At 44.2% G+C, this 23794-nt stretch overlaps 2 protein-coding genes across 2 annotated transcripts in view; one reads left to right on the top strand and one right to left on the bottom strand.

The window, feature by feature from the left end:
- The window catches only part of LOC138078106 (phosphoinositide 3-kinase regulatory subunit 4-like), a 52282-nt gene extending 28688 nt beyond the window's left edge, over positions 1-23594 (bottom strand). Inside the window, 7 exon segments of the mRNA XM_068970644.1 lie at positions 1523-1744; positions 4161-4295; positions 12232-12814; positions 13960-14093; positions 22867-22947; positions 22950-23255; positions 23258-23594. Of these exon segments, the coding sequence (XP_068826745.1) occupies positions 1523-1744; positions 4161-4295; positions 12232-12814; positions 13960-14093; positions 22867-22947; positions 22950-23255; positions 23258-23594 (1798 nt within the window).
- LOC138078102 (apoptosis-stimulating of p53 protein 1-like) lies at positions 14585-17939 on the top strand. Its single transcript, XM_068970627.1, is given in 7 exon segments — positions 14585-14902; positions 14904-15129; positions 15132-15187; positions 15189-15681; positions 15684-15729; positions 15835-16720; positions 16722-17939. Coding segments are annotated over 7 exon segments (3243 nt in total).
- Positions 23595-23794: the final 200 nt, after the last annotated feature.

Genomic DNA, 23794 nt, shown 5'->3' with positions numbered 1-23794 from the left:
AGACCGTGCAAAAAATAAGAAGCCAAAAAATCAATCAATCAATCTTGTCTCTAAAAAAAATCCACGTGAACTGACCAGTAGATGAAGTTTCAAGAACTATCTTTTCCAAAGAAAAGAAATAAAAACAAGATTACTTAAAAGGAGAAAGCAAGACAGACAGAGGGAGGTGAGAAGCAAAGATACTGTGTCTAGCAGCTGAGTTAGCTGGAATCCAAGACAGAAGGCCTAGATGAATCCATAAACTAATGCAGAAGTTAAAAACAAAGTAGAAAGGTCTGAAAAGAGGAGGTACAGCAATCTCCAGTTATAATGAAGCAAGAACAGTAATTTCAAGACTTCTCAAAAGCAGGAAGTATCCTTTTCTCTACATCATTATACAGTAATATTTGCAGAAACAGGAATACTATTGCTAGATGAGTTTCCTTCCTATTTTTATTTTATTAGGAAAAATATCCAACAGCAAACCCTTTATCAGTTACTTTCCCAGATTACTGAAAATCAAAATCTATAAACTCCACAGCTTCTGCTACATGAGAAAGTCTGGATACCTGTAAAGCTGACCAGTGTGCAGAACAGTTTTTAAGCTTTTTGAGTTAATAGACAAGTTTTACAATCATGTGTAAAATGATATATAAAGGGTTAGTGGGTAATTGTAACAATGTAGCTTTAGCACATAATATTTCATAAATAACCAAATCTAAAATGGAAAAGGTCAGTGTAAGTTGGAAAACGATCCGTTATTACTCCAAAATGAAAAATATTAAATCTTAGTGTAAAACATGACTTAATCTACACAAAATAAGTTCATTTCTTTCTAATTCTGAATCTAAACACAACAGGAATCATATGTAGATAAAATACAAGATTATTTCTCTTCTTTAAATAAATCTGAAAATTAAGAATTGCAACATTTTGAAAAAATAGTGGGAAAAAAGTCGACTGATTTCTCACAAAGTTTTGGTTTTACAAGAAGCGAAGCCTGTAAGCTTCCTTTTAAATTAGACTGATTTTCAAAATCATAATTATACTGTTATTTCCTGATTGTAAAAGTGATGCATGTTTACTATAGAAAACTTGACAAATATGGAAAAATGAAAAAAAGAACCCAATTACCTGTAATCCCAGCCCCAAAAACCATCACTGTTCACATCTTAGTATATTTAGCCTTTTTAATAAAGATATCATTTGTTATTATTACCTATACTCAACTGAGTTAAGTCACTTTAGTAATACTTCATGGTACTTTCCCAGGTCATTAAATATTCTTTCAGAACACACTTTTTAATGACCACACGGAATCCCTTTGTATGTGCGTCTCAATCTCTTGATCAGCTAAGATATTAACAGCACCCAAAAGCATGAAGACAGACAGAAATACCAGGAATTCATTTCCTGATTAACGAAATTTGGTAGTACTGCATGGAAATTACCTGTTTGAGAAGATAATTCAAATCTTAAAGATCAATTTAAAAACAAACATTCTAAAAATATAAAATAAAAAGTAAAACAAACAAAAACGTACCAACTATACTATCAAAAAAAGCTCCACGCAGATGCCAATCATTTTTATCATTCAGGAAAGTGATCATGTGGGACAGCAAAACGTCATTGGCTTTCTGGCGTCCGAAGAACACACACAGCCGTGCTATCCCGTTTTCCATTAAGGTCTGTTTCACGATATTTTCAGGGTCACTCAGCAAAGTGACAACTTTCTGCTGGACCATTTCACGTAAGGCTTGGAGCTCTAAAAAAAGAAAACAAAGAAAAATGTGACCAACTTTCTTTCCTCCAAACGTACAGAGCCAGTCTTTCTCACTCCTTGGAGGAAACAGGATGATTACAGAAGCCACCACTGAAAACCTGCAATCACTAAGCTTTTCCACTACGCAATGCGTTGAAGGCTAGCTGGGAAAATGAAACATGGATTGAGAAACACTGTAACAGCAGATGGTACAAGCATGGCCACTACCTCACTATTTAGGAGCTCCATTTATGAGGCTCAGAGGAAAAACGAGGGGGAAGCACCAGAGAGATACTGTCCAATAAGACTGACCTAAGGATATGAAGCTGCTTAAGAGTGGTCAGGATATAATCTGATGGCGCAGGTGTTGGTTAGCTACAGTTCAGAAAGCCAGAAAACACACTGCAAGTCCGGACAAGACTTCACATGATCTGGCCACCATCACCTTCTCTGATCCTGTCTCCTACCCACCCTTCATCTTTCACTCATTTATTTGCTCAGTTGGCTGTCTCCCCCTTACTAAAACAGCCTCAGGAGAGCAGGGACCTTTTCTGTCTCACTTACCACCACATCCCTGAATGCTCACAGCAAGCACACAAACTGCCTGGTGCAAAGCTTATGTTTACCCGTTATCAACTGACAAAACGAATGAAGGCAAAGCCCACTTCTGGGGCAGCCACTGGCAAGGGAAAAGGTGGTCTGAAAGACACAATTCTATATTCATGTTAAGGAAAACTTTAGATTCACTCCCCAAAAGTTTTATTGCCTAACTTCACCAGTTAAAACATCCAAGGACTTTCCTGGTGGTCCAGGGGTTAAGAATCACCTTGCAATACAGGGTACGTGGGTGTGAACCCTAGTCAGGGAACTAAGATCCTACATGCCCTGGAGCAACCAAGCCCCTGCGCCACCAGCAGAGATCCCAATGACACAGTGAAAATTCCGAGCGCCCCAACTAAGGCCCAATGAAGCCAGATAAATATATTTAAAAAAATTAACAGTCCAATTATATGCTTATAGGATGTACAACAGTATTATTTTCCAAGTAATTCCAAGAATTTCCTTTCTGATACATTCTAAGTTTAAATTCTTCTGGTGTCCTCAATTCCAAATATTTGTTGCATAAAATGATACATTTAACAAGTAAATGAGACACTACAGCTGTGTTCAGTGCAGTTCAGTTCAGTCGCTCCGTCGTATCCAACTCTGCGACCTCATGAATCGCAGCACGCCAGGCCTCCCTGTCCATCACCATCTCCCGAGTTCACTCAGACTCACATCCATCGAGTCCATGATGCCATCCAGCCATCTCATCCTCGGTCGTCCCCTTCTCCTCCTGCCCCCAATCCCTCCCAGCATCTGGGTCTTTTCCAATGAGTCAACTCTTCGCATGAGGTGGCCGAAGTACTGGAATTTCAGCTTCAGCATCATTCCTTCCAAAGAACACCCAGGGCTGATCTCCTTCAGAATGGACTGGTTGGATCTCCTTGCAGTCCAAGGGACTCTCAAGAGTCTCCTCCAACACCACAGTTCAAAAGCATCAATTCTTTGGCGTTCAGCTTTCTATATAGTCCAACTCTCACATCCATACACGACTACTGGAAAAACCATAGCCTTGACTAGACAGACCTTTGTTGACAAAGTAATGTCTCTGCTTTTTAATATGCTGTCTAGGTTGGTTGTAACTTTCCTTCCAAGGAGTAGGTGTCTTTTAATTTCATGGCTGCAGTCACCATCTGCAGTGATTTTGGAGTCCAAAAAAATAAAGTCTGCTACTGTTTCCACGGTTTCCCCATCTGAAAAGTAGATTTCTCTAGTTTTTCTGAACTAGAAATATCTTAGAAAACATCTTAGTATATTATTTCACTTACAAATATTCAACACAATAAACATTAACTAAAAGCCTGTTAAAAAGCTGTCTGGATGTAGAGAAACCTGAGCCAGGGATAGACCTTACAGGGTTCACCGTTACACTGTTCTTTTATGATGAAAGGTATGGGTTTTGATACAAGACTCATAGGTAGTATGAAATAAACAGTTTATGACTGAGTATATGTCAGAATATCCTCACATAAGTAGGAAAGGTTTAGATTCCTTAGCTATGGTGTTGTCAATGTTTTTCCTTTTATCCTATAATTATTTTATAATTCGGCTAGCTTTGCTGTTGACACAAGTCAATTCTGGCTGAAAAACTACTGAGCTTAGAATCTGTGGTGACAGGTTGGTCATTTTCGGGTGAGATAACAGTGCATAAGAAAGAGCTGAAGAGAACAGTCAAACACAGGACTCCTTCCCTCCGTACATCTGGTGTTCTTTCATTTTACACTAGAATTATCAAAGAGACTGCTGCAGGTTCACATGCTAAATAACAGCAATTCACTCTAAATAAGAGAGAGCTTGGAAGAGGAGGCCACACCACCTGCGTCATAGTTTCCGCTGGGACGTGTCACTTCGTCTGTTTCTTCACTATTTGGGTCGTTTTCCACGTTGAGATTTTTCAGCTGTACTAATTCCAGGAATCTCAAAGCTGTTTCTGCCAGCAAAGCTATGTTTTCTATAAAAGGGAGAAAATTTATAATAATTATAACCATAAATTTGTATAATGCTTATAACTTGTCTTCCCTAAATCTTAATACATACAAATAATAATCATAAAACTAAAGAAAAGCAAGACTTTCCAATTTAGCACTTAACCTAATCTGACTTTTAGTGACGAATCCATCATCTACAACCAGACCCAAACTACCCGTTTTAATCATGAAACATAAACGTCTTTTAAAAATACAGAACTGTACAACATGGTAACTACAGCTAACACTGCTGTATGGCATATAGGAAAGTTCTGGAGTAAATCCTAAGAGTTCTCATTATAAGGAAACAGGAATTTTTCATTGCTTTGTATTATATCTTTGTAAGATGATGGGTGCTAACTAAACTTACTAGAGCAATCACTTCACAATGTATGTAATCCAAGCCATTATGCTCTACATCTTAAAACTATACAGTGAGGTATGTCAATGACATCTCAATAAAACTGGAAAAAATGCCAAATAACCAAAATACAGCACTCAAATCATTTGATGCAGAAAAAAAAAAAAAAAAGCTTAATTCTTCCACAAAGACCTATCTTTTCAACAGCATCATACTGAGTAAGAGACACGCAGTAGGCTACCAGAGAAACACATTTCACATTCGATTAAAAAGCTGACCTTTAGGATCACCCCAGTCCTGGCTCACACCTTGACCTTGACACTCACCAGAACTGGCCAGCCAACCTGAGTCTCTGCTTCCTCAGTAACCAAGTCAGGACCACCTCAGAGGGCCACTACCCACGCGCATCACCCCTTAAGGGCCTGCTTTACAGTGATCCTCGGGTTCCTGCTGAACCAGCGTGACGCTGTCTGCCGTGCTGCGGCAGCGGTCCGCCTCCTCTCTCTCTCTGATCGTCTGAGAGTATTCCCCACTCCTGGCCGCTGTGGAAACACCTGCTCCTTAGCGCTGCTGCCACACCTGCTGCTAACTCTGTCTGCTCTGGGCTTACGCGTTCCTCCTCCTCCCATTCTTCCATATTCCTGCCTCTGCCCTTCCCCTCTCACTCCCATGCTTAACATGTGACCATACCCTCAAAGTCACACTCTTTCTCTTCTCAGCAGCCAGTGGCACTGAACAGGAACTACCTTATTCTAGTCATTCTAAGACTCACTTTTTCTTCACTTTGTAACATCTCTGAAATAGAGATGCATCCCACCATAGCTGACGTTTTTTCGTCTGCCAAATACAGTGCTGCCCTTCATCGTGGAGTCCTACCCGCTATGCTTGCTAGGTTCAACACTTTTCTGAATAGAACAAAAATGTACCTCTTGCAAGCAAGGTATTGACACCCTGCAGCGCCTACTCACCTTAAATTAGACAGGAGAATTCTATACCATTCTCTGATGATTCCTGATGAATACTCCCATGTTAATGGAAATATCTTTATTAGGAAAAGCCTCTTCTTTTCCTGGGCACTTCTCAAGTCTGGAAAGATCTATTACTTATCCCCCCATTTATGATCATAAACCACAACACACTTGTCAGTTCACTTGACACAAGATACAAATCTATACCAGCATCTCTTGAGTTTAAAAACACTACAACAAAAGAAAATTTTAATTGACATTTATCATTATTGACACGTGTGGTTTAATTACACTTAGCCATACAAGTTCAAAGAGACTTCTGACTCTATCTAAAAACACAGCCTTCTCAGGCTTACGCCATGGCTCACCATGGCCAGGTGGCACGGGGCACTGCAAGGTCCTGGCACTGACCCTGGGTCACCACGGCCTCTCACCCTGAGACCCAGCAGACAGATAAAAGCACAGTGCCTCAAAATCCAGGACCACAGCTGCATCTCTGAGAACTGAGAAAGAACCAGTCCTGGTACACTCTGGTGGTATACCTCAGCCTCTCCCATCCCCAACACCTCAGCTGGGAAATGAAGACACTCTAGTATCTACTGCTCAAGACTGGTGTGTCAGCGTCAACAGCCAGACAGACTTTAAACTCCAGAACCACTGGAGCCTGTTCTACAGAGTGAAATAAGTCAGGGAGAGAAAGACAAACATCGTATATTAACGCACATATATACGGAATTTAGACAGATGGCACCAGCGATCCTACATGCAGGGAGGGAAAGGAGACACAGATGTAAAGAACAGACTTCTGACCAGCGGGAGAAGGCGAGGGTGGGATGATCTGAGAGAACAGCACGGAAACACGTACATTACCAAACGCGAAACAGATGACAAGGTCAAGTCCAATGCCTGAAGCAGGGTACCAAAGCCGCTGCCCTGGGACAACCCAGAGGGATAGGGTGCGGGGGGAGGCGGGAGGGGGGTTCAGGATGGGCAGACACACGTATTAGTTCAGTTCAGCCGGCCTTTCAGCTGGACAGTTCCTCTTTTAAACTTCCTTTTCCACCAGCAGATCGGGAGGGGGTGGTGGGGTCACAGAAAGCCACCTCCATCAGGTGAGGTTCATTGAGGCAGCCATCTCAGTCTTTCCAGTCCTAAGGACCAGGCCTTTGGGAGTCAAGTCCTGCGGCCCATCAGCCCTTTTGAGAGAAAAAGGATGCCTGCTTCTAAATAGCAGTAGGAAAGGCTGCTCAGGTTTAGTTCAGTTCAGTTCAGTTCAGTCGCTCAGTCGTGTCCGGCTCTTTGCGACCCCATGAACCGCAGCACGCCAGGCCTCCCTGTTCATCACCATCTCCTGGAGTTCACTCAGACTCACGTCCATCGAGTCCATGATGCCATCCAGCCATCTCATCCTCGGTCGTCCCCTTCTCCTCCTGCCCCCAATCCCTCCCAGCATCAGAGTCTTTTCCAATGAATCAATTCTTCGCATGAGGTGGCCAAAGTACTGGAGCTTCAGCTTTAGCATCATTCCTTCCAAAGAAATCCCAGGGCTGATCTCCTTCAGAATGGACTGGTTGGATCTCCTTGCAGTCCAAGGGACTCTCAAGAGTCTTCTCCAACACCACAGCTCAAAAGCATCAATTCCTTGGCGCTCAGCCGTCTTCACATTCCAACTCTCACATCCATACATGACCACAGGAAAAACCATAGCCTTGACTAGACGGACCTTAGTCGGCAAAGTAATGTCTCTGCTTTTGAATATACTATCCAGGTTGGTCATAACTTTTCTTCCAAGGAGTAAGCGTCTTTTAATTTCATGGCTGCAATCACCATCTGCAGTGATTTTGGAGCCCAAAAAATGAAGTCTGACACTGTTTCCCCATGTATTTCCCATGGAGTGATGGGACCACATGCCATGATCTTCATCTTCGGAATGTGGAGTTTAAACCAACGTTTTCGCTCTCCTCTTTTGCTTTCATCAAGAGGCTTTTTAGTTCCTCTTCACTTTCTGCCATAAGGGTGGTGTCATCTGCATATCTGAGGTGATTGATATTTCTCCCAGCAATCTTCATTCCAGCTTGTGTTTCTTCCAGTCCAGCGTTTCTCATGATGTACTCTGCACAGAAGTTAAATAAGCAGGGTGACAATATACAGCCTTGACGGACTCCTTTTCCTATCTGGAACCAGTCTGTTGTTCCATGTCCAGTTCTAACTGTTGCTTTCTGACCTGTATACAGATTTCTCAAGAGGCAGGTTAGGTGGTCTGGTATTCCCATCTCTTTCAGAATTTTCCACAGTTTCTTGTGATCCACACAGTCAAAGGCTTTGGCATAGTCAAGAAAGCAGAAATACATGTTTTTCTGGAACTCTCTTCATTTTTCCATGATCCAGCGGATGTTGGCAATTTGATCTCTGGTTCCTCTGCCTTTTTTAGAACCAGATGGAATATCTGGAAGTTCACGGTTCACGTATTGCTGAAGCTTAGCTTGGAGAATTTTGAGCATTACTTTACTAGCGTGTGAGATGAGTGCAATTGTGCAGTAGTTTGAGCATTCGTTGGCATTGCCTTTCTTTGGGATTGGAATGAAAACTGACCTTTTCCAGTCCTGTGGCCACTGCTGAGTTTTGCAAATTGGCTGGCTTATTGAGTGCAGCATTTTTATAGCATCATCTTTCAGGATTTGAAATAGCTCAACTGGAATCCCATCACCTCCACTAGCTTTGTTCGTAGTGATGCTAAGGCCCACTTGACTTCACATTCCAGGATGTCTGGCTCTAGGCGAGTGATCACACTATCATGATTATCTGGGTCGTGAAGATCATTTTTGTACAGTTCTTCCGTGTATTCTTGCCACCTCTTCTTAATATCTTCTGCTTCTGTTTTAGGTCCATACCATTTCTGTCCTTTATTGAGCCCATCTTGCATGAAATGTTCCCTTGGCATCTCTAATTTTCTTGAAGAGATCTCTAGTCTTTCCCATTCTGTTCTTTTCCTCTATTTCTTTGCATTGATCGCTGAAGAAGGCTTTCTTATCTCTTCTTGCTATTCTTTGGAACTCTGCATTCAGATGCTTATCTTTCCTTTTCTCCTTTGCTTTTCGCTTCTCTTCTTTTCACAGCTATTTGTAAGGCCTCCCCAGACAGCCATTTTGCTTTTTTGCATTTCTTTTCCATGGGAATGGTCTTGATCCCTATCTCCTGTACAATGTCAAGAACCTCATTCCATACTTTATCAGGCACTCTATCCATCAGATCTAGGCCCTTAAATCTATTTCTCACTACCACTGTATAATCATAAGGGATTTGATTGAGGTCATACCTCAATGGTCTAGCGTTTTCCCTACTTTCTTCAATTTAAGTCGGAATTTGGTAATAAGGATTTCATGATATGAGCCACAGTCAGCTCCTGGTCTTTAATACTAATATTACATAATATTAAATATTTTATATTTATATTACTAAATAATACTAATAAAAATTCAAAATTAAATTAAATTACAGTATCACATAATCCATGGCTGGCTGAAATCCAGACGCAGAACCATGGATGGAGGGCCAACTATAAATTATAAGAGGATTTTCAACCATGTGGAGGGTCACTATCCCTAAGCCCGACATTGTTCAAGGGTCAACGGTATTTCTCTTTACCAAGTGAATTATAAACATGCTTTCTTCCAAATAATAAACCTGGATATCTCTTTAAATAAATCCTGAATTTCCTAAGCCTAAAATTTATACCTATACAGCTATGGAAATCAGAAACCATCAATAGGCAGATGGATAAATATTTTTTAAAAAGCCAACAAGCATGGATCACCCTGTGGATGTGTGTAGCTGTAAAGACAGATCCAAAGATCATTTCTCATACTCCATTAAAATAACAAGTATATCATAAAATAATGAATTAATAATAAGTATCTTTCAAAGAAAGAGACATTATCATCACTACACATAAGTCACATACTGTTTACAAAGACTTTAGAATTCCTAATTTCCATCAGACTATATTTTAGAAATAAATCATGGGATTATGTGAATATTTCAATGACATTTTCCATGCAGAAATAAGCATTCAAAATTAAGTTGGGGAGCTAAAAATACAAATCTGCATCACTTGATTTTATGAGAATGATAAATATTAATAAAAACAGGTAGATGTGTTACTGTAACACACCCACTTCACCACAAACAAGCCACACTTCCTAAGCATCATAGTAACTGAGTTTAGTTCAGTTCAGTCACTCAGTCGTGTCCGAATCTTTGCGACCCCATGAATCGCAGCACGCCAGGCCTCTCTGTCCATTACCATCTCCCGGAGTTCACTCAGACTCACGTCCATGGAGTTCGTGATGCCATCCAGCCATCTCATCCTCGGTCGTCCCCTTCTCCTCCTGCGCCCAAACCCTCCCAGCATCAAAGTCTCTTCCAATGAGTCAACTCTTTGCATGAGGTGGCCAAAGTACTGAATTTCTGCTTTAGCATCATTCCTTCCAAAGAAATCCCAGGGCTGATCTCCTTGCAGTCCAAGGGAGTGTCAAGAGTCTTCTCCAACACCACAGCTCAAAAGCATCAATTCTTCGGCGCTCAGCCTTCCTCACAGTCCGACTCTCACATCCATACATGACTACTGGAAAAAGCATAGCCTTGACTAGACAGACCTTAGGCGGAAAAGTAATATCTCTGCTTTTGAATATGCTATCTAGGTTGGTCATAACTTTTCTTCCAAGGAGTAAGCGTCTTTTAATTTCATGGCTGCAATCACCATCTGCAGTGATTTTGGAGAGCAAAAAAATAAAGTCAGACACTGTTTCCCCATCTATTTCCCATAGTAACTGAAAGCACCTTCAAATTCAGTCACCTAACAGGTTAGGACCTTTCAACACCAAACTACCGAGAAAAATTAATTTTTTTCAACAGCAATAGACTGTTATACCCTAATGCTAATATTCAAGCAAACATATCTGTTCAGAGAAACTTCAGAAAGGTCTAAAGACACTAGATCAGAAGCACATACTTGTAAACATCGTACTCCAAATTAACGTTAATACTCCCAGTTCAGTTCAGTTCAGTTCAGTTCAGTCGCTCAGTCGTGTCTGAAACTTTGCGATCCCATGAATCGCAGCACGCCAGGCCTCTCTGTCCACCACCATCTCCCGGAGTTCACTCAGACTCACGTCCATCGAGTTCGTGATGTCATCCAGCCATCTCATCCTTGGTCGTCCCCTTCTCCTCCTGCTCCCAGTACCTCCCAGCATCAGAGTCTTTTCCAGTGAGTCAGCTCTTCGCATGAGGTGTCCAAAGTACTGGAGTTTCAGCTTTAGCATCACTCCTTCCAAAGAAATCCTAGGGTTGATCTCCTTCAGAATGGACTGGTTGGATCTCCTTGCAGTCCAAGGGACCCTCAAGAGTTTTCTCCAACACCACAGTTCAAAAGCATCAATTCTTCGGCGCTCAGCCTTCTTCACAGTCCAACTCTCACATCCATACATGACCAAAGGAAAAACCATAGCCTTGACTAGACGGACCTTAGTCGGCAAAGTAATGTCTCCGCTTTTGAATATACTATCTAGGTTGGTCATAACTTTTCTTCCAAGGAGTAAGCGCCTTTTAATTTCATGGCTACAGTCACCATCTGCAGTGATTTTCCAGCCCCCCCAAAAAAGTCTGACAGTTTCTACTGTTTCCCCATCTGTTTCCCATGAAGTGATGGGACCAGATGCCATGATCTTCATTTTCTGAATGTTGAGCTTTAAGCCAACTTTTTCACTCTCCTCTTTTGCTTTCATCAAGAGGCTTTTTAAGCTCCTCTTCACTTTGTGCCATAAGGGTGGTGTCATCTGCATATCTGAGGTTATTGATATTTCTCCCGGCAATCTTCATTCCAGCTTGTTCTTCTTCCAGCCCAGCGTTTCTCATGATGTACTCTGCATAGAAGTTAAATAAGCAGGGTGACAATATACAGCCTTGACGGACTCCTTTTCCTATCTGGAACCAGTCTGTGGTTCCATGTCCACTTCTAACTGTTGCTTCCTGACCTGTATACAGATTTCTCAAGAGGCAGGTTAGGTGGTCTGGTATTCCCATCTCTTCAGAATTTTCCACAGTTTCTTGTGATCCACACAGTCAAAGGCTTTGGGATAGTCAAGAAAGCAGAAATACATGTTTTTCTGGAACTCTCTTCCTTTTTCCATGATACAGCGGATGTTGGCGATTTGATCTCTGGTTCCTCTGCCTTTTCTAAAACCAGCTTGAACATCAGGGAGTTCACGGTTCACGTATTGCTGAAGCCTGGCTTGGAGAATTTTGAGCATTACTTTACTAGCATGTGAGATGACTACTCCCAGTACAATCATAAAATTCTGTGCTATATATTTTTACTTAATAATTCTGATCACTTCAAATAATCAGAGTACACACAAAGCTTGAGTTTCAGGAACAGATCAGCTATAAAGTATACCAAAATGTACACAAATAATTCAAGGATGAAAATTCAAGGTTATCTTTGGGATTTCCAAAATATCAGAGAAACAAGAGGTATTACGGTCCCCAACTTCAGGATGTCAGTGGTCATTTACTGGGACAATAAGCTCTTACCAGCGTAGGCTAGCCTGACGATTGTGGCGTCATCCTGGGCCAAGTGGGCTATGCCTGGCAGGATGTACTCTGGGTAAATGTTGACATCGTTGCGAGGAACCTCCTTCACCAGAGCAAGAACTTTAGTCAACGTCCTCAAGGCTTCAGCCCTTATTCTGGGAACTGAGTCATTGCTGAAATGCAAAAGGTAAGGAGTCATACGATCCAAAAGAATTTCTACACTTAATCTGGGGGCCAAATGGAGAATAAGTTCCAAAGCGGCAAGCTTGGAGTCGCAGTATTTCAGGGTCTGCAGGCAGGACGTTATAACTGACACCAAGGTAACCAGCCCATTCTCCTTGGGCTCTCCATTCGCTTTCTCCAACAGATCGTGTCCACAGAGATTGTGAATGATGTTGTCCAAATCCTTCCTTATAACCAGAATACGCTCATCTGCAGAAAGAAATGTTTCTTTGGCAAACTGGGCCATATAGGGCTGAAGAAAAGTATAGAATATTTCAGGAAAGGCATTGCCACGTTGCTGCTTTAAGTAATCTTCTGCCTCTAAACGTTTATCTGGTTCATGGTGAATCATCTGAGTTACCTACACCAAGGGGAAAATGGGAGTAAAACACAGATTTGAGAAAAGCAAATTAAATCAGACCAAAGCTACAACATCAACTTACACGTGACTTAAAGGGATTCTGAGGTCATACTGACTCTTTCCAATCTTCACCTTTCAAACTACTTTCAGAACCTGACTACTGAGTAAAATATGACTCTCCCATCACCCTATAAAGCAAGAGGAAATCACGTAGTAATGTACTCTAGATGGTCCAGACACATAAAGAGGATCAAGTCTTTAAAAGTAGTCAAATTCATTCCTTCTACAGCTAAGAAAAGGTAGGCCCAAATTCATAAAGTTACTTAGCCAACATGATAATGGGCGCCACCCCGGGAACAGACAGGTATGCCAGCTCCTAAACCCAGTCTACTGTTCACTGGATGTGAGCTAAACTGGCTTCCTCTGGAGCATCTGACTTTTTAATATTTGACATTTTTAAAAGAAATCAAAATGCAGGGTTCCCTACCTTCCTAAAGAATATTTTAAATATACCATAACCTTTCAATGGCTCACAGTCATCATCAGATGCATCAGTTACTGTAGTAAATGCCGTAAAAAAAATCCCCTCAAACAGCAGTGTGGATATATACGGCTGACATGACCTCCCAGCATTCCTCACATCTGATCTGCTATACTAACGGGGGATTCAACAGCCCTCCTGCCAGAACTGCTCTCAGAGTCAAGGAAGGTCTACAAAGCCAGCTGCTTCTCTATGAAACGCCCCTATACTGCTGTACTACACTCAAGCTGATTCTCCTGTCTCCTCATTTTACATATTTATCCTCTTTACTACTTACCAGCAAGCTCTATCTTGGACAACCTCTCTAAGGCCCAAGCACCTCCTCATTTCCTTCCAAATCTGTCCAAAGCAGAGTCAGGATTCTAATGGAAAGGTGTGTGTGTGTATGTGTGTGTGCTTGTAATATAAAGTCAAATGAGCTCTGTGTCTAAGAAGGGGGGAAAATTATACATTTCTGCCTAACAAACTAAAAACGATAGGAGGCTTCTATTAGTCTATGGGGCTTTATTGCTTGTCCAAATTCAAAACCTTCCAGAGAACTAATACCGAAGGGAGAATATAATTCTATTTAAAACATTATGGTAAATATTTGCAGCATAGTTACCAATTCTCTGATACTGCGATCTTCAATTTTACTCAGCACCTGCTCAGGGAAAAACTGCCCATTTCTATAGGCCAAAAGTTGAGAGAGATCAAACAGAGGCACACCTTCTGTAAAAAGCTCAGCGATCACACAACCTGGAAAACAGCAGGAAATAATTCCATTAAAACTGAAAGGCAACAGATTCTTAATACAAATCAAAATTCAGAGAATTCATAAACTCAAGATACATAACTTCTTTAATGGAACATACAACTACAATCAAGCAAGGCAGAAAAAACGTCTACCAGTGAATCATCAGTTTACAAAAGAATGAAGTCAAAAAAGGCCGACTTAATTTTTCTCCTTAAAAAATTAAATCAAATTACTTCCTTGTTCTCTAGTTTAAAACAAATGGGGGTGGCCGGAGGCGGCGGCGGCGGCAGCTGGTCCCAGGACAGCGACTCAGCACGCCGGCGGCCGCGACAGGGCCGGCCAGGCTCTGCAGCCCGCCGCAGCCGCCGCCTCCCCGTGAAGGCTAGAGAGCGTGGCGGTGGGCGCGCGGCCTGTGAGGGCGACCGGAGCGGCGGGCACGGCGCTGCGCCGAGCGTCCTGTCAGGCGGTCGAGGGCGCCGCAGACCGTGCCGCGATGATGCCGATGATATTAACCGTGTTCTTGAGCGACAATGAACAGATTTTAACAGAGGTTCCTATAACACCAGAAACAACATGTCGTGATGTTGTCGAATTTTGCAAAGAACCTGGAGAAGGCAGTTGCCATTTAGCTGAAGTGTGGAGGGGAAATGAGCGTCCCATACTCTTTGATTATATGATGTATGAACATCTTCAGAAGTCGGGGCCACGAAGGGAAGAAGTGAAATTTTTCCTTGGACATGAAGATTCCCCAACAGAGAGCAGTGAACAAGGTGGCCGTCAGACCCAGGAGCAAAGAACTCAGAGAAATGTTAACAAATGTACCTGGAGAAAAACGCACTGAAAATGGGGTTGGGAATCCATGTGTTGAACTTACCCTCTCAGAACTTCCAGATACGGCAGCTCAGCAGCAACAGCAGATTGAAAACCAGCAGCAGATGTTGGTGGCCAAGGAACAGCGTTTACATTTCCTGAAGCAGCAGGAGCACCGTCAGCAGCAGTCTGTTTCTGAAAATGAAAAGCTTCAGAAACTGAAAGAGCGAGTGAAGCCCAGGAAAATAAGCTGAAGAAGATCCGTGCCATGAGGGGACAAGTGGACCTACAGCAAGATCATGAATGGCAATCTGTCTGCTGAAATAGAAAGGTTCAGTGCCATGTTCCAGGAAAAGAAGCAGGAGGTACAGACTGCGATTTTAAGAGTTGATCAACTCAGTCAACAATTGGAAGATTTAAAGAAGGGAAAACTGAACGGGTTCCAGCCTTACAATGGCAAGCTGACTGGACCGGCAGCAGTGGAGCTAAAAAGACTGTACCAGGAGCTTCAGATTCGTAACCAGCTCAACCAGGAGCAGAACTCAAAGCTGCAGCAGAAGGAACTCCTGAACAAGCGCAACATGGAGGTGGCCATGATGGACAAGCGGATCAGCAAACTGCGTGAGCGCCTTTACGGGAAGAAGCTTCAGCTGAGCCACGTGAACGGCACGTCGTCGCCTCAATCACCCCTGAGCACGCCCGGCAGGGTGGCAGCAGTGGGGCCGTATATCCAGGTGCCCAGCACCGGCAGCTGCCCCGCGCCCGGAGACCCGGCGAAGCCCTGTCCCTCACCGGCGCCTCGAGTGCTGCCCACGGAAGGTCCAAATCCAATGGCCATGGTCAACCCAGAGCGACCCGTCTGTGGACAGTGTCGGACCTTGACGCCGGGCCTGGCCGCGGCCCATCGCAGCGCCCTGCGAGCCCGTTTGCAAAGCTCAATGATGGAAACTGGGCAACCTTAAAACAGAATTCTAGCTCTTCGGTGAGACCACCGCAGATCGCCGGCGTGGACTGGAAGGACACGAGTGCTGAGGGGCCGCTCAAGCAGGGGCCCGTCTCGAGCCAGCCCATGCCCCTGTCAGCCCTGAGTGCTCCAGAGAAGCTGGGCATGGAGACCGGCAAAGTGCCGCCCCCTCTGCCTGGTGTAAGCAAGCCGCTGCCCCCAAGCTATGGGACGTACCCAAGTTCTGCCCCTGTGGGCCCGGGCTCAACCAATTCCCTGGAGAGGAGGAAGGAGGGCAGCTTGCCCAGGCCCAGCGCAGGCCTTCCCGGTCGGCAGAAGCCCGCCCCGCTGCCCCCTGTGGGCAGCCCGCACCAGCCGGGCTCCTCGCAGCAGATTCAGCAGAGGATTTCTGTGCCCCCAAGTCCCACATACCCGCCTGCAGGGCTGCCTGGGTTTCCAGCCGGAGATGGCAAACCCGAACTCCCGCTGACTGTGGCCATTAGGCCCTTCCTGGCTGATAAAGGGTCGAGGCCACAGTCCCCCAGGAAAGGACCCCAGACGGTGAATTCAAGTTCCATATACTCCATGTACCTCCAGCAAGCCACACCACCTAAGAATTACCAGCCAGCAGTGCACAGCACCGTAAATAAGTCGGTTAAAGCAGTATATGGGAAGCCGGTTCTGCCGTCGGGCTCCACGTCCCCGTCCCCGCTGCCCTTCCTCCACGGCTCGCTGGCCCCGGGTGCCGCGCAGCCCCCGCCTCCCGGGGAGAGCACCGAGAAGGAGCCAGAGCCCGAAAGCCCTGCGCCGCCTGGGGACGGGGCCGTGGAGAGCCTGCCACGGCCGCTCAGCCCCACCAAGCTGACGCTCATTGTTGCACTCGCCGCTGCGCTACCAGAGCGACGCCGACCTGGAGGCCCTGCGCAGGAAGCTGGCCAACGCGCCGCGGCCCCTGAAGAAGCGCAGCTCCATCACAGAGCCCGAGGGTCCTGCTGGGCCCAACATCCAGAAGCTGCTGTACCAGCGCTTCAACACGCTGGCTGGCGGCATGGAGGGCGCCCCCTTCTACCAGCCCAGCCCCTCGTACGACTTCCTGGGCTCCTTGGCTGATGTGGACAATGGGAACGCTACTGCCAACGGGAACCTGGGCAAGGCCGGCCCCGCCCCGCCCACCACCCCGCTCCCCGTAGAGCCCCCCGCCTCTGACGCCAACGACAACCGGCTCCCTTCCCCCGAACCCGAGGGCCTGCTCTGTCCTCTGAACACCCGCCAGATGGCTGAGCCGGCCGAGGATGACAACAACAACGTGGCCACAGCCTCGTCCACCGAGCAGGTCCCCAGCCCTGGGGCTGAGGCCCCCTCTCCAGGGGAGGAGCAGGCGCCCCCAGCTGTGCCACTGTCCTCGGCCTCTAAGAGCAAGCGGACGAATCTGAAGAAGCCCAACTCAGAACGGACGGGACATGGCTTGCGGGTCCGCTTCAACCCGCTGGCACTGCTCCTGGACGCATCTCTGGAGGGCGAGTTCGACCTGGTGCAGAGGGTCATCTACGAGGTGGAGGACCCCAGCAAGCCCAACGACGAGGGCATCACCCCCCTGCATAACGCCGTCTGCGCCGGCCACCACCACATCGTGCGGTTCCTGCTGGACTTCGGGGTCAACGTGAATGCCGCCGACAGTGACGGCTGGACGCCCCTGCACTGTGCCGCCTCTTGCAATAGCGTCCACCTCTGCAAGCAGCTGGTGGAGAGCGGCGCTGCCATCTTTGCCTCCACCATCAGCGACATCGAGACGGCGGCGGACAAGTGCGAGGAGATGGAGGAGGGCTACATCCAGTGCTCCCAGTTTCTATACGGCGTGCAGGAGAAGCTGGGCGTGATGAACAAAGGGGTGGTGTACACCCTGTGGGCCTACGAGGCCCAGAACAGCGACGAGCTGTCCTTCCGCGAAGGGGACGCGCTCACCATTCTGCGGCGCAAGGACGAGGTCGAGACCGACTGGTGGTGGGCTCGCCTCGGGGACCGGGAGGGCTACGTGCCCAGGAACCTGCTGGGGTTGTATCCGCGGATCAAACCCCGACAGCTGACACTGGCCTGAGCGCCCCCTGCAGCACCGCACAGGTTCGCCGGGGGCGGGGAGCAGCTCAGGCTGACTCGGCCATCTCCCGGAAGTGGACGCTGGACGCAGCTTCATGGGCTCCCGAAGCAGACCGTTTCCGCGGTGTGAGGGCCCCCGGGTGAGGGTCTGCCCTCGGCTCAGAGAGAGGCCTTCACCTCCAAGGAGACTGAATTTTGCTAATTACTGTAAATCCAAATAAATACCCAGCTTTCTAAACCAAAAAAAAATAAATAAATAAAACAGATGTACTACACATGCATTATATATACACATATATTAAGAGATACAAAGATAGATTCAAAGTCATCATAGTGTTTTTATTATGAATTTATAGACATTAAGTTCATAAGAAACTACTGAGAAGTCATATCTGACAACTCACTTATGAACCATTACACAAAGAGTTATCAGGTGCCTACCACACACTAGACTTTAACAGTGCACGAAACAGATAAAATCTCTGCCCTCAGGAAGCTCTTATTCTAGAAGAGAGAAAGTAAACCAGCAAACAAACACAATTATAAAATGGGAAGTGCTAAGATGTGTGGTTGTAAGATTAAAGGGGGAAAAGAGATACCCTTCATAGTGCACTTAAATAATCTTCAAACAAGAAATAAAGTATCTACATTCCCAAAAAGACAGAGCAGTTTCACTGAATCATTATCTGACACACATTTAACAAGTTTGAAGAAGATTTTTGAACAACCTGAGCCCTAGCTTTGCATGTGCCGGTCCCTCTGCCTGGGGTGTGACTCCATCGAGAACCTTCATGGTTTACACCTAAACCTCTTTCAGGTCTTGAATCAAATGTCATCTTAGCAGTGTGGCATTTCTTGACTGCCCAGTAAAACTGCAAGCCCCCCAACACAACTACCCCACCCTCAACACGTAGCAAAATCCTCTCCCAACAGCACCAAACACCACATTTTATATTTTATGCATGTATTTCTTTACTGTCCATATACCCACTAGAATGTAAACTCCATAGGGATTTTTGTCTATTTTGTTCACTAAAAAATCTCTAGCAACTAAGACAGTTCCTGATATATAATAAACACTCAATAAATTTCTTAATTTCTATCCATATGGTATCAAGTTTTATAATTAAAAAAAAAACTAAAAATGGCTATTAAGAACACCAAAGCAAAAAGAAAACAGAAGAACTGAACAATACCATCAACTAGATCTAACGGATATCAAAGGAACACTCGCTCCATCTAACAGAATACAAAATTCTTCTCAAGTACATGTGGCACACTCTCAGATGAAACCATATGCTGGACCTTAGAACAAGCTTCAAGAGTTTTAAAGGACTGAAATCACAGAAATTATGTCCTTCAAACACAATGGAATGAAATAAATCAGTATCAGAAATCTGAAATATTCACAAATATGTAGAATGAAACAATGTATTCATAAATGAGCAATGATCAAGAAAACTTACGAAATACTTTGAGATGAATGAAAATGAAAGCAATATACAAAAATGTATGGGATGCAACTAAAGCGCAATTGGAGAAAATGTAAACGATAAACACCTAACTTGAAAAAGAAGAGCTCAAAACAATAACTTCATCTTAACCTTGAGAAACAAACTAAAACCAAAGGGAAAAGAAGGAAAGAAAAACCAGAAATTGGAGAGATAATTTATGCAATAAGGTATAAAATACACTAGAAAATGTTACCCAAACCGAAAGCTTGTGCACTGAAAATCTCAACACAACTGACAAAACTTTTAGTGAGATGACTCAAACTACTAACATCAGGTAGGAAAAAGGGGACATGACTACCAACCTCACAGAAATAAAAAGAATTTTAAGGGAATAATTTAAACAAATGGATGCCTGCCAAAAATTAAGACAAACTAAATGAAACGGACAGATTCCTAAAAAGATAAAGATGACCAAAGGTGACTTCAAAGAAAATCTGAATAGACCTTAAAGAGTGATGGAATTAGTAATTAAAAATCTCCCAAAAAGAGAAACCTAAGCCAGCTAAACAAGTGAATTCTGCCAAACATTAAAATAATTAACAGCCATCCTTGACAAATCCTAAAAAAACACAGAGGAGGAGAAACACTTTCCAAGTTATTCTATCAGGCCAATCTTACCCTAGTAGCAAACTAGACAAAAGGATCATAATTAAAGAAAACTAAACATTAATATCCCTGATATAAAAATCATCCAAAGAATATCAGCAAACTGCAGGTAGGAACTGAAGAGTCCATAGTAGTAGTAGTGAATTTGCTCAGTCGTGTCCGACTCTTTGCAACCCCATGGACTGTAGCCTACCAGGCTCCTCCGCCCATGGGATTTTCCAGGCAAAAGTACTGGAGTGGGGTGCCATTGCCTTCTCCAGAAGAGTCCATACCAACAATAATAAACAAGTTAGGGGAAAGAGAGGATACTTGAGCACACAGAATGCTGAAGGCCTACGTGGAAGGCGCTGGAATCGGAAGATCATCATTTTGCAACCATCACAGTAAAGATCAAAGAAGACAAGAATGATCAACAGATGCCAAATCAAAGAGGAAATCGTGACGACTGGCAGGATACTAGCATGGTGTTAAAAGTTTCTTCCCACAGGTCACTTTACTAATTGCAAGGGATTAAAAACAAAAACAAAAAGTAACTACAGAAAGGAGAAAGTGGGCAAGAATTTGACATGATCAAAATAAACATCACCAATACATATCATTTGCTCCAGATACCAGAGTATGAAGACATCATCACCTACACAGAGGGCCTGAGAATGAATAAGCTGAATCTAATCACAAGCCTTACATGAACAGTGCCAAGAAACAGAGGAAAACAATAGAATGGGAAAGACTAGAGACCTCTTCAAGAAAACTGGAGATACCAAGGAAATAGGTCATGCAAGGACAGGTACCATAAAGGACAGAAGCAGTAGGAAGCTAACAAAAGCAGAAGAGATTAAGAAGAGGCGGCAAGAATATACAGAAGAACTGTACAAAAAAGGTCTTAATGACCCAGAGAACGATGATGGTGTGATCACTCATCTAGAGTCAGATATCCTGAACTGTGAAGTCACGTGGACCTTAGGAAGCATCACTATGAACAAAGCCAGTGGAGGTGATGCAATTCCAGCTGAGCTATTTCAAGTTCTAAGAGATGATGCTGTGAAAGTACTGCACTCAGTATGCCAGCAAAGTTGGAAAACTCAGCAGTGGCCACAGGACTGGAAAAGGTCAGTTTTCATTCCAATCAAAGGGCATTGCCAAAGAATGTTCAAACCACCGAACCATGGCACTCATTTCACATGCCAGCAAGGGAATGCTCAAAATCCCTCAACTTATGCTTCAGCAATACGTGAGCCAAGAATTTCCAGATGTAAAAGCTAGATTTACAAAAGGCAGAGGAACCAGAGATCAAATTACCAACATCCACTGGATCACAGAGAAAGCAAGGAAATTCCAAAAAAACATCTGTTTCACTGACTACACAAAAGCCTTTGCCTGTGTGGATCACAAAAACTGGAAAAATTCTTCAAGAGATACCAGACCACCTTACCTGTGTCCTGAGAAACCTGTATGCAGATCAAGAAAAAAGTTAGAATCAAACATGAAACATTGGACTGGTTCAAAATTGGGAAAGGAGTACATCAAGGTGGTATATTGTCACCATGCATATTTACTTTCTATGCAAAGGACATCTTCCGAAGTGCTGGGCTGAATGAACCACAGGGTGGAATCAAGACTGCCAGGAGAAATATCAACAACCTCAGATATGCAAATGATACAACTCTAAGGGCAGAAAGTGAGGAGGAACTAAAGGGCCTCTTCATGAGGGTGAAAGAGAGTGAAAAAACCATCTTAAAACTCAACACTCAAAAAGCTAAGATCACAGCATCCATTCCCAACACTTCATGGCAAACGGTGGGGAAAAAGTGGAACCAGGGACAGATTTTCTTGGGCTCCAAAATCACTGTGGACAGTGACTGCAGCCATGAAATTCAAAGATGCTTGCTCCTTGGAAGAAAAGCTACAACAAACCTAGACAATACATAAACAAGCAAATGCTACTTTGCCCACAAAGGTGTGTATAGTCAAAGCTATGGTTTTTCCACTAGTCATGTGTGGATGTGAGAGCTGGACCATAAAGGCTGGGTGCCAAACAACTGATGCTTTTGATTTGTGGTGCTGTCCCTTGCACAGTAAGGAGATCAAACCAGTCAGTCCTAAAGGAAAAATCAACCCTGAATATATTCATTGGAAGGACTGATGCTGAGGCTGAAGCTCCAATACTTTGGCTACCTGATGGGAAGAGACAAATCACTGCTAAAGACCCTGTTTCTAGCAAAGACTGGAGGAAACAGGAGAACAGGGCAGCAGAGGATGAGATGGTTGGATGGCATCACCGACTCAATGGACATGAGTCACTCCATGGGGTCTCAAAGAGTTGACCACAACTCAGCATCTGAGCCATAATCATCTTTCAGGTCTTAGTGTAAACATCATCCTTCCAATCAAGATTCCTTTCCTGATTCTGCCTCTCTACCCATCACCACCAAAGAGTCATTTAAGTATCCATAGATTCCTGGAACAGTACCCTAAGCATACCACCACCACAGCAAAAAGCAGTGCACCGAAATCTCATCAATATCAATCTCTTCACTTAAAGGGCAAGCACCTTGAAAACAGAAACGTAACTATTCATCTCTCTCACTTAAGACAGTGCCTGACCCATACAGAAGAATTCAAATATTCCTTATACATCTGAATAAGCGGACCACTCTCTGCATTTTCTAGCTACTTAAAACACATCCAATGAAATAATGCATCTGTCTGAAGAGTAGGTGGATTTACCAAAAAGTTAATTTCTGTATTCAACAGTTAAAATAAATGCACATTCATTCCCACCTTAGCAAAGCCGACCAACTCAAATACCTGCTGAAAAGATATCCATCGCTTGCTTCAATTCTCCTCTTGTTCTCCGATTGCTGTTTAAGTCTACAAGTGGAGTTGAAGATCTCTCATATATTCTAACTCTGTGGCAAACAATCCACCATCGACAAAACGTTCAGGAGCAATGTAACAAGTTCTCCGTGAAGTGTCAAAAAAATAGTTGAAATCTGCCGGGTTGTCCTCTGGAAGGTAAGTGGGCTTGAAACTGGCAAAATCCCTTAGAAGAACCCAGTTCCAACTGGTGACCATCACGTTCTCCGTCTTGATGTCCCCATGACGGACGCTGGACTTGTGAGCTTGGTCCACAGCTGTGAGGATCTGGAAAGCGATCCAGCGCTTCTCTACATTATTTAAGAACGGACGGGTGCTATGTGGTCGTAGAGGCTGTCTCGCACGTACTGCCTGAAGAGCATGGCTGCCTTCTCAGATGCTTTTTCGGCAGCTTTCTGGAAAGGCAGACAGTTCTGGGCAGAATGAAACCTGATTTTCAGTTCCTCCAGCTCTTGTTTATAGCTCGTGAGAGGCAACGTGGGATCCTGAATTGCAAAGACCTTCACAACCACCAGGCCTTCTCGGTGCTTCGCTCGAGCAACTTTAAAGAACCGAGTACTCCCCAGACTCTTATCATATTCAAAGTCATGGATGTCTGAGAAATAACTCTCCACAGAAAGGATCTGGGAGGGAGCAATGCCAGTGAGCTGGTTTCCCATGACGGCAGCAGGCACCCCGAGACAGCAGGTTAGGATACAACACGTACTTTCTGAAGAAAAGAAAGAAAAAAAGGAAGCAATGAAACATCATTTTTTATGTGGCATCCTTCTACAAGGTAGATGTATCATATTCCTCTCCCAGCCCTCAGGGCTGTATTTAACAACTTCTTGGGAGCCTCTAAATTTCAGACATATTTATC

Source organism: Capricornis sumatraensis, chromosome 1 (assembly GCF_032405125.1).
Source record: "Capricornis sumatraensis isolate serow.1 chromosome 1, serow.2, whole genome shotgun sequence".
Classification (NCBI taxonomy): Eukaryota; Metazoa; Chordata; class Mammalia; order Artiodactyla; family Bovidae; genus Capricornis; species Capricornis sumatraensis.
This window is presented reverse-complemented; position numbering and strand designations above follow the sequence as displayed.